Genomic DNA, 11350 nt, shown 5'->3' with positions numbered 1-11350 from the left:
ATAATTTTAATAAAATTAGGTGTATTTGTAATAAGTACTAATTTATTTATTAATAATAACATTTTATTATACAATTAAATAATTTAAAATTTAAAATAAAGTAATAAAAAATCCAATATTAGTCTAAATAATTTTAATTTAATGATAATCAGATGCATAATTAGTTGTGATTATACTAATTCAATTATTTAATTATAATTTATTACTTCTTCCCTTAGAAGGCATATGCGTAAGGCCAACTAACGGCGTTAGGTTGTCATGAGTTGGGATATGTTATGGTACAAGCATGCCCATCATAGTAGATCTATATTTGAATCTAGGGACAAAGTCACAAAGAGAAGATTTATTTAATTCCACTCAACAATCACAATAATACTAATAATCATCATCATTTCTATGGAAAATTTCATTGACACCCTTAAGGTATTTTTGTATAACATCATCATTGAATGTTACAAGTTTATCTAATTTTTTATACAATTAAACCTAGCTCAAAATTGGAACAAAAATACACTTCATAATGTTCAGTAATATTTATTAGATGTTATTAAACCATCGTTCTTAATTTATTAATAAGTAAAATACATAGGAGTTGATCAATTTTACAATAAACCTGGGGGAATGTTATGATTTTTACAACTTCTAACGGTGCTGTTAGTTTAGTTTAGGGGTATGGTTGTTAATATTGAAAATATATGATAGTTGACTGTAATCTCAGTTATTTAAATTCCTTAAATTAGCCTCATGGATCTAATGAAATATTTTAATGATAGCATATGATGTAACATCCGCACGATTATTAAAAAAATAATGACTTTGCAATGGTCCAGTATTCCAATTTGTGGAGTGCACTATTAAATTATGTGGATTATTTTAGTCATAAATATTTATTTACATTTTTCATCATATGCTTAGGGTAATTTGTGGGGTGATTTCAATTGTCACATCGTATCAAGAGATAATTTCAATCATATTAAAAATTATATGATTTGATTAAATTTGACAGCATCCATCCATTGCTTGATTTGTGCCATTTGATAAAATTGCTCCTTCAAGTATGATTTTGATAGTTGAATCTGACTATATTTTGGTTGACCTTCTTAAAAGTAAAACATAAAATTCAAAAAGGTTAAATAGTTAAAATAATTAAATAATATGGCTATGTAAGATGAATATTATTATATATATAATTTTTGTATATAAATAATGATATATTATTATGTGATTGTATAATAAAAAATAAATAAAAAATAATAATATATTATTATTTGTACATAAAATTATGTATATAATTTTATTAGTTTAATATTATATGTGACAATTTTATTTTATGAGTTTAGGAACAATTTTAGGTTTTCAATTTTCACGGACCTTGTGTGGGAAAAAAGAATCAAACAAGACACATGTCCTAAAATATCCAGTTGTAAAATTTCGTCATGGAGAAGTTTTGAATGCAAGGAAATTGCCAATGCCGTCAAATGAGCCGCCATCACCATCAATCTCACAGCTTAACTCCAGCATGCTCCTGTCTTGGCCCTTTCTTCCTTTCTTTTACAGTGAATTAAAAAAAAAAAGTAAAACAAATAGAACAACACACTCACCCTCACAAACACAACAAAACATTCATACATAAAATACTGCAACTCTTGTCCTTTACAGAGTGTAGTTACTCATCCTCAACCACCGGCACAACGCACAATACTCAAAAACCAAACCCCAAGTCACACCCTCCTCTTCTGCTTCGTCTTCTTTTGAGATTTGTTGATAGGGTTCTGAGGTTTTTTGGCATATGAATCTATTTTATCTTTCTTAATTTCTTTATATTATTATGACTATAATATCCTTCCTTTTCTTCTTGTTGGTGTTGTTCTTGTGTGTGGTTTCGACTTGTCGGGGCTCCCAACTCGAAACCAGATCTCTGCTTGAGTTCAAGAAAGGCATTAGCAATGACCCTCTTGGGAAAATCAACTCCACATGGATTCTTTCTGCCCTACCCGACCCAGATTCTTGCCCCGAGTCGTGGATAGGGGTTACTTGTGACCCCACTTCCGGTTCTGTCATTTCTATTGATTTGAGCCAAATGGGTTTGTCAGGGGACCTGAAATTCAGTACTTTGTTGAACCTGAAGGGGTTGCAGAATCTTTCTCTTGCTGGGAATAATTTCACGGGACGGTTGGTACCCGCATTGGGATCCATGAGTTCGTTGAAGTACTTGGATCTGTCGAAAAATAGTTTTATTGGTCCGATCCCAGGCCGGATCATGGATTTGTGGGCTTTAAATTATTTGAATTTGTCTGTGAATAAGTTTGAGGGAGGGTTGCAGGGGAATTTCAGGAATTTGCAGCAGCTGAGGGTGTTGGATTTGCATTCAAACCAGTTGAAGGGTGATATTGGGGAAGTGTTGAGTGGGTTGAGAAATGTTGAGGTTGTTGACTTGAGTTTAAACCAATTTTATGGAGGTTTAGGAGGGGTGAGTGTGGATAATGTTTCAGGCATTGTGGAAACAATGAAAGCTATGAACTTGAGTTATAATGGGTTGAATGGGAGGTTTCTTCAGGGAGAAGTGATGGGGTTGTTTAAAAGTTTGGAGGTTTTGGATTTGAGTGGTAATTTTATTTCTAGTGAGTTGCTGGCTGGTTCATTCGGGAATTTAATGAATTTGAAGGTCTTGAGGTTGGGGAATAATCAGTTGTTTGGGATGGTTCCTGAGGACTTGTTGCAGAGTCTGATTCCAATTCAGGAATTGGATCTTGGTGGCAATGGATTCTCAGGTAATGATTTTGAAATGAAATTTTAGTTTGTTATGCTTCCTATTTGTTTATATGGATTTTAATAGCTTCCAAAGTCTAGTGTGCTTGGAATTATTTTGTTATAGAGATTCATTTCTGATTGCAATTGGTATATTTAATCAAATTAGCGTGAAACAATGCTGATGATAAGGATTCAGATTTTAGCTTGTTCTAGTTTTTTCCATGTTAAAGTAGTTGTTATGTTATCTTGGTTTTTCCTCAAAATTTCATCTGGACCAATTTGGAGACCCATTGTTATAAATGTTGATGTTCATGATTGAGGACTCGGAGAAATTCCGATGCCGTAGTATACATTATTTACATGTAGATAACTTCACAGAATTATTGAATTTTAGAGAGAAGTGTGGTAGAAGTTAGACATAATTGGCATTTTTGGCCTTTGGATCTTGTCATGTGAGTGCCTGATAAGCAATTCTTTATGTGATGTTGACAATACAGAGGATTATTTACAATTGTTGGTGCTATCTAAAATTCATTATTTAAATTTTTAAGTCATTAGATTTGTGAAGAAATTATATTCTGCAAGCTGATTTGGTGCTTTGGTTTTGATCTAGTTAAGAGGAGATAGCTTTCTTTAGGAGAAAGTGTCAATTCAAGAATGTGAAGTTGTGAAAAAGGTTTTCATGGGGACACTAGTTGAATTAATCATTTCTACATAAATGGTCAATGAAACTTGTACATTGCATTCTAAGCCCTCATAAACAGCTAGGCTGTTTATAAACAATATCTCTTAGGGTCGGAGTTATTTCAAGTTCAAGCTTCTGAAGAAAGAATGATTATTTAAGTTCATTACAGTTTTTTCTGTCAAAGAATACTGTAGCAAACTTATTTGTAATTGTTTTTACTACTGATAAAATTATTTAATTGCCACTTCTGATCTGCATTACTTCTTTTGATTATTTGTGCAATGAATTGTCAGCAACTTTTGTTTATGTTGTGTTTTGACTGTAATTGTTCTTCACTCTTATGTACAGGTTCTATTCCTGGGATTGACTCCATATCTTTGAATGTTTTGAACCTATCATCAAACAATTTATCAGGCTCTTTGCCATCTTCTTTAAAAAGCTGTAAAACAATGGATTTGAGCAGAAATATGATCTCTGGTGACATATCTGTTATGAAGGATTGGGAATCCAGTTTGGAGTTTCTTGATTTAAGTTCAAACCAGTTGTCAGGGAGCTTACCAAACTTGACTTCTCAGTTTGATAGATTAAATACACTTAACCTCAGGAATAACTTGCTAGTAGGTAACTTGCCTTCTCTGCTGGAGACCTCTTCAGGATTGGTTGCTGTTGATCTCAGTTCAAATGGATTTGGTGGGTCCATTCCTGTTAGTTTTTTCACCTCAAGTAACTTGGTAAGCCTGAATCTTTCAAGAAATCAGTTTGTGGGGCCTATTCCTCTTCAAGGATCCAGTGTAAGCGAGTTGTTAGTTCTACCTACTTATCCTCCGATGGAGTCTCTTGATCTCTCTGATAATTCCTTAAAAGGAGTCTTGCCCTCGGACATAGGTAACCTGGGGAGACTCAAATTACTGAATCTTGCGAACAATGACCTCTCTGGACAGCTACCTACTGCATTGGCCAAACTTAGTGACTTGGAGTACCTTGATTTATCTGGAAACAAGTTCACTGGTCATATTCCTGACAATCTTTCATCTAGACTGAATATATTTAATGTAACAAATAATGATCTATCTGGCCCCATTCCAAAAAATTTGAGAAACTTTCCTAAGTCTTGTTTCCATCCTGGTAATCGCTTGTTATTCATCTCAGACGACATGCTACCAACAAATGACGGTGAAGGCAAGGGTCCTGCTGAAGCAAAACATAATAGTTCAAAAAACAGTATTAGAGTAGCAATCATTGTTGCCTCAGTTGGAGCTGCTTTGATGATTGTTTTTGTTTTGCTGGCCTATCGTCGGGCACAACTGAATGAATTTCATGGTAGAAGGACATTTACTGGCCAAACTGCAGGGAGAGAGATTAAGGAAGGAAGACTGCCTTCCCTTTTCAATTTCCACTCAAATGTTCAGCGCCCACCAAATTCCTTGAGCTTTTCAAATGATCTCTTGCTTACTTCAAATTCAAGGTCATTATCTGGGCCACAAGAATTTGCAACTGAAATTACTGAGCAAACTGATGGAGTAGCAGCTGGTTCGGCATCTATGAATCCCAGTTTGATGGATATTCATCCTGCAACATCTGGAAGGAAGTCCTCCCCAGGCTCTCCATTATCTTCCTCACCCCATTTTATTGAGGCATATGAACAGCCTGTGAAGCTGGATGTGCACTCACCTGATCGGTTGGCTGGAGAATTGTTCTTTTTGGATGCTTCATTAGTATTCACTGCTGAAGAATTGTCTCGTGCTCCAGCTGAAGTTCTTGGTAGAAGCAGCCATGGAACTCTATACAAAGGTACACTAGATAATGGGCATATGTTGACTGTGAAATGGCTGCGGGTGGGACTGGTCAAACATAAGAAAGAATTTGCAAAGGAAGTTAAAAAGATAGGATCTATGAGGCACCCAAACATTGTTCCAATGAGAGCATACTATTGGGGACCAAGGGAACAAGAGAGGCTTCTTCTAGCTGACTATATCCATGGCGATAGCTTGTTCCTACATCTTTATGGTAAGAACTCTTCTGCAGTTATATTTTTGGATTATTGTTAATCCTTTCCTCCTAACTTTCTCAGTCACATTTTGAGTACACTACTAGGTCATGTAAGTCCTCAGAAGGTCTTGAATGATACTTTATGGTCTTGTTACATGTCTTTAGTACAGTTCTTCCTCCAATGGGAGAGTTTCCATTTGTTAGACATGATCCACATTGATATAATTACGCCTCAAATGCTGCCTGTGGGCCCGGCTTGCTATTCAGATTTCTTACAAGCCTTGAGATTGCTGAATGCTGATTATCGGCTGTTCTACCCTGTCATGATAATTACGCTTGACTTGCATGTGGATTTTGTAATATAGGTTGTGGCCTTGTGATAGATAATCTGCTGATTTCTTAGCAGACCTAAGTGAGGTTTGTTCCGTTATGTTTGCATACTATTAAAGTGCTCACATGGATAGATGACATATAGGTCATGTAGAAATTTGGCAAATGGAAAGTTGTTTCTGAGTAAAATCTGGTTCACAGATTGCTTTGCTCCTTTGGTCTTGATGTGTGTAAACTTTGGTTTGATTACAGCCCTTTATTCTCTTAACTAAGATGTATTAGATGATTATGCACTTCAATTTCTGGGTCAAGTGTAATTGGCTATTCAAGGTTTCGTGTGTGTGTTTTGCCATCTAGATTTACCTGTTCACAACCATTTTGTTTGCAGGAGCTTTCTGCACTGTGATGAGCTTTTTTCTTTAGTCTTTTAGTATTAAATCTGTATATACATTAATGCAGAGACCACTCCTCGAAGGCACTCCCCATTATCGTTCATTCAAAGACTAAAAGTTGCTGTGGATGTGGCTCGATGTTTGTTGTACCTACATGATAGAGGACTGCCACATGGAAACCTAAAGCCAGCAAATATACTTCTGACAGGCCAAGATTGCAATGTTCGGCTTACAGATTATGGTCTTCATCGCTTAATGACACCAGCTGGAATCGCTGAGCAGATATTGAATCTAGGAGCACTCGGATATCGAGCTCCAGAACTTGCTATTGCATCCAAACCAGCCCCATCATTCAAGGCTGATGTTTATGCATTTGGAGTGATCCTAATGGAACTGTTAACCAGAAGAAGTGCGGGAGACATAATATCTGGACAATCAGGAGCTGTCGATCTCACTGATTGGGTTCGGCTTTGTGATCAAGAAGGTCGTGGAATGGACTGCATTGACAAAGACATTGTGGGTGGGGAAGAACCCACAAAAGCCATGGACGATTTGCTCGCAATATCGCTCAGGTGTATTCTCCCTGTAAATGAAAGGCCTAACATCAGACAAGTCTTTGATGACCTTTGTTCTATATCTTTATGAAATTTTGTAAATGCGTCTTGGAATTATTTTTTGTTGTTCCTTGACCCAATTCTTGTTATTTTCTTTTTTCATCCCTTAATTCTTCTTTCAGTTAATTGGTTTCAAGCCTGCTGATTTTGGGCTAATCATCACATTTTTTCACTGAAAATTTCATTGTAAAGGAACAACACCATTGATTATTTGACAGTGTTTTGAGTTTGATCATCTTCAAATGGAAAAGGATTGCAATTCTTTTGTGTTCTTACAGTGTGTATATTTTGGTAGGAAGACATAGCTTTTAGCTTTTACCCATATTGTACTAGTTTGATACATTAGTGAGAAAGAATGAAAAAAAATCCCAAATTCCCAAGCCATTTTGTTGAATGGTCTATCTACGCCTGTGACTCTTTTGGGAACACAAGAATCCTTCTTTTAATGGGTTTATTGGTGCTGGTTAATGGATTATTACATTGGATAAAAATTAAAAGACAATATTTCTGTAAAATTTTTTCACTTTGAAACTTTCTTGCAGTGAAAAAGGATAAAAATTATGTTGCTATCACAGCAAAAGATCAGGTTTAGAAAAAATGTTTACATTCACTTCTGCAAAATTGACTGAGCGATAAGGTTTTGATTTGTCTTTCGAACTTATTGTTTGTTTGCCCTAGATTTCAAACAAATTTCAAAAACCGAAACTTACATTTTCTCTGTTTGAGTTGTTAAATAAGTCAATATATAAATAAATTCATATGGAAAAGTGATGCAGACATGGTATTCATCTGTATTTGTTTTGTTGCAGGTCTGGAATTTAGCTCCTACTGCTGCAAACTTCTCCTGCCTTTGGATGATATTTGTTGGATTGTGTAATGTTTGAGAATAAAAATATACAATGTATTCAACAGCTCAATGTTAATGGAAAAGTGTTTGTATTGATTGAAATACTAGAAATACACAGGGAAATGTTTTTACATCTGCTCATAGTTTCAATACAATACCAGCAAAGTAAAACAACAAATTACAAGAAATAAACTAATGATACTCAATATACACAATAGAGTATTCCCTTCCAGCTTTCGAGAGGCTGGAGCTCTCCCCTTCTCTTTACTCTTCTGATTCTTCTCTGCTGCTTCCTTCTTCCTTCCTCCCCTTTTGCTCAGTTTCCTTCACATAACCGCTTTTGCATTCTTGGCTTGCCACATCAGCAAAGGATTGCTGTATAACTGGTGCTTTCCCTTTTATGGATACATGACATTTGTAACTCCTAAGGTTCTGCCGCCTGTGCCCAAAACTTCCTTTCTTCTATTCTTCTTCACATATACATGGGTCCTAGCACTACCTCACCCATCAAGAGACACCTTGTCCTTAAGTTGGGATTGTTGAAAGAATTGTTGGAGATTCCTAGACAGTTCCTAGGAATTATGACAATCAGGTAACCCCTTTCACTTAGTGAGCAACTCCAATTCACCATGGGGGGAATATCTATAGTTCAATAAATTTCTTTTTCTGGGTTAACCTCCAATTTGACTTCTTCAGTTAAGCAATAGCTTGATATCTCAAGACCAACTCGTTTTTTCAGTTGTGAAACATGAAAAAGGGGGTGTATTCGCACTATTTCGGGTAATTTTAGCTTGTATGCCACTTTGCCTATCTTCTCTTCTATCTCATAGAGACCATAAAAACAGGGACTTAATTTTTCATTTGGACGGGATGCGAAGGAATGAAAACGATAGAGCTGTAACTTAATGAATACATGATCTCCCACCATATACTTAATTTCTCTTATATTTTTATTAGCTATTTATTTTATTCTATCTTGAGCCTTATGAAGGTTTTCTTTTAATCTATCTAAAATTAAATTTACTCTCTTTAATCATAGTATTCATTGCTTCAACCTTAGAAACCTCTTTTACTGGTCTCAAGAGATGGGGTGGATCCTTTCCATATGCTACCTTGAATAGGATCATCCCGCTGAATGGTGAAAGACAATATTGTACCAATATTCTACCTAAAACAACCACTTTGGCCAATTCTTTGGTTGCCTGAAACAATAACAACAGAGGTAGGTTTAAAGAGTTCTATTCACAATCTTAGTTTGCCTGTCAATTTACAGGTGATAAGTTAAACTAAATTTTGAGGATGTGTCGGCTACCTTAAACAATTCAATCTAAAAATTACTCATGAAAACTCGATTTCAATCCATGACAATACTACGTGGAAACCCATGAAGCCTCATTACTTCTTTTATGAAAATTCTAGCTACCTTTTTTGCAGTAAACGAGTGCTGAATTGAGATGAAATGTCCATATTTTTTTAATCTATCCACAACCACCAATATAGCATCCACTTTCCTTATCTTTGGTAACCCCAACACAAAATTTATGGATATATCCTTCTAAATATTTGATGGAATAGGAAGGGGTTGCTGAAATCCAACTGGGGACATTGCCTCATATTTCTCCTTTTCACAATTTTCACATTCTGCTCCAAATTTCTTCATATCACTTTTCATTGCCTCCCAATATAAAACATAAGCTATTCTCTTATATGTCTTGAAGAATCTTGAATGACCACTATATAAAAATGAATGAAATTCAATTAAGAACAGAGGAATGTATCTAGAATTTTTAAAAATGACTACAGTGCTCCTATAGTAAATTGCCATTCCTCAATGAGTATCCCATGTGTGCATTAGGATCAATTAATAATTCTTGGATGATCTGTTGCAACTTTCCATTTAGGTTATTTCTTGTAAAATGTCTTTCATACCCACCACTTAGGTTGTAGATATTGCTTGTAATTCTTCCATGAATTTAGGATTCCAAGATAATACATTGGTCACATTATTTTCATAATCAAGTTTGTACACAATCTTAAAATTATATCTGAGCATTTTTACTAGCCATTTTTGTTGATAATGTCCCACAATTCCCTGTTTAGTTTAAAATTTCAAACTCTTTTGATTGGTTCGTACCTTGAAATGTCTCCTTAATAAATAATGATGCCACACAATCTTGAAATTATATCTGAGCATTTTTACTAGCTATTTTTGTTGATAATGTCCCACAATTCCCTGTTTAGTTTAAAATTTCAAACTCTTTTGATTGGTTCGTACCTTGAAATGTCTCCTTAATAAATAATGATGCCACTTTTGAAAGGCCATAACAATTTTCATCAATTCTCTTTCGTAGATGGATTTTCCTTTGTTTCAAAGAGATAATGCTTTACTTAAGAAGGTTATTGGCCTACCCTTTTGCATAAGTGCAACCCCCAAACCCAATCTTGAAGCATCAATTTCAATAATGAATTTTTTAGAAAAATTTGACATTGCTAGCACTAGAACTGATACCATTGCTTATTTTAATGCTTCAAACGCCTATTGTGTTGCTCCACTCCATTGAAAGACGTTCTTTTTCAACAAATTCGTTAATGGCTCAACAATTTTCCCATCATCCCATATGAACCTCTGATAATATCTAGTTAATCCCAAGAAGCCTCATAATTCCCAAAGGTCACGATGTACATGGCATTTTATCATGTCTCGCAATTTCACTAGGTTAACTTCCACTCTTTTTCTTGACACAATATCTCCCAAATATTCTATCTCATGCAAGTCAAATGTACATTATTATTTTTAAGAATGCATCGTATTTTCTTCAAATGGCATATGTGTTTTGCCAACCTATCATTATAAACTGAAATATTATCAAAGAACATCAACACGAACTTGTGTGGGAACAACTAGAATTATTCATTAATCAAACTTCGAAGTGTAGTTGACACATTCAACAACCTAAACGACATCATCAAGAATTTATAATGGCTCTCGTGAGTTTGAAATGTTGTTTTTTTCTATATCCTTTTCTTTTACTCTAATTTGATGGTATTTTGATTTCAAATCCAATTTACTAAACATTGCCATGCTTGCTAATGCATCAAACAATTCATCAATAGTCGATATTGGAAATTTGTTAGGTATTGTGATTCAATTCAATGCCTAATAGTCTATACAAAATTTTCACCCGTCATCCTTCTTCCTTACTTGATGACTCGAATAAGGGCTTAATCTCTCTTATTATACCAACTAACTTGCTAGTAGTTGGTTCTTAAGGCACAATTGAAGCTCTTAATTCCAGGGGAGGAACTAGGATTTTCGCAAAAAGGGGCCTCCACGACTTCGAGATTATTCACCAATCAACACATATATTATCTTGGACTAACACTCAATGAAATGTTAAAACTATACAAAAATTGATGATTTTCTACTTGCAAGGCAAAACACCACCAAACTCATATGGTAAATACAAATTTATACATAAATCATCATATAAACTCACATAAATAGAAGATAAAAAGATATAAACTTTACTTTCATCAAACTTGGCAATTTGTTATCAACAAAGCATAACACAACAAATTTCATTAAGTTATAGCAAAGTTTTAGCCACATAATTGAAATAAAACACATTAAATCAATAATACTAACATTATAAATTTGAGATACACTTGCCTATAACACAATTTTTCATTTCATTAACACTTGAAAGCATTCAACAATATTTTCATTGTCAGTTATATCAAA

The 11350-nt window shown here is 34.7% G+C and overlaps 1 protein-coding gene across 1 annotated transcript; it reads left to right on the top strand.

Annotated features, from left to right (window-relative positions):
* Positions 1-1487: 1487 nt before the first annotated feature.
* Positions 1488-7034, top strand: LOC123202316 (probable inactive receptor kinase At5g10020). The gene is made up of 3 exons (XM_044618221.1): positions 1488-2771; positions 3785-5443; positions 6215-7034. Exons 1-3 carry the CDS (start codon positions 1829-1831, stop codon positions 6790-6792), a joined length of 3180 nt encoding a protein of 1059 aa, XP_044474156.1. The 5' UTR covers positions 1488-1828; the 3' UTR covers positions 6793-7034.
* Positions 7035-11350: the final 4316 nt, after the last annotated feature.

The sequence above is a fragment of the Mangifera indica genome, chromosome 1 (assembly GCF_011075055.1).
Source record: "Mangifera indica cultivar Alphonso chromosome 1, CATAS_Mindica_2.1, whole genome shotgun sequence".
Lineage (NCBI taxonomy): Eukaryota > Viridiplantae > Streptophyta > Magnoliopsida > Sapindales > Anacardiaceae > Mangifera > Mangifera indica.
Note: the sequence above shows the minus strand (reverse complement) of the source record. Positions and strands in the feature narration are given on the sequence as shown.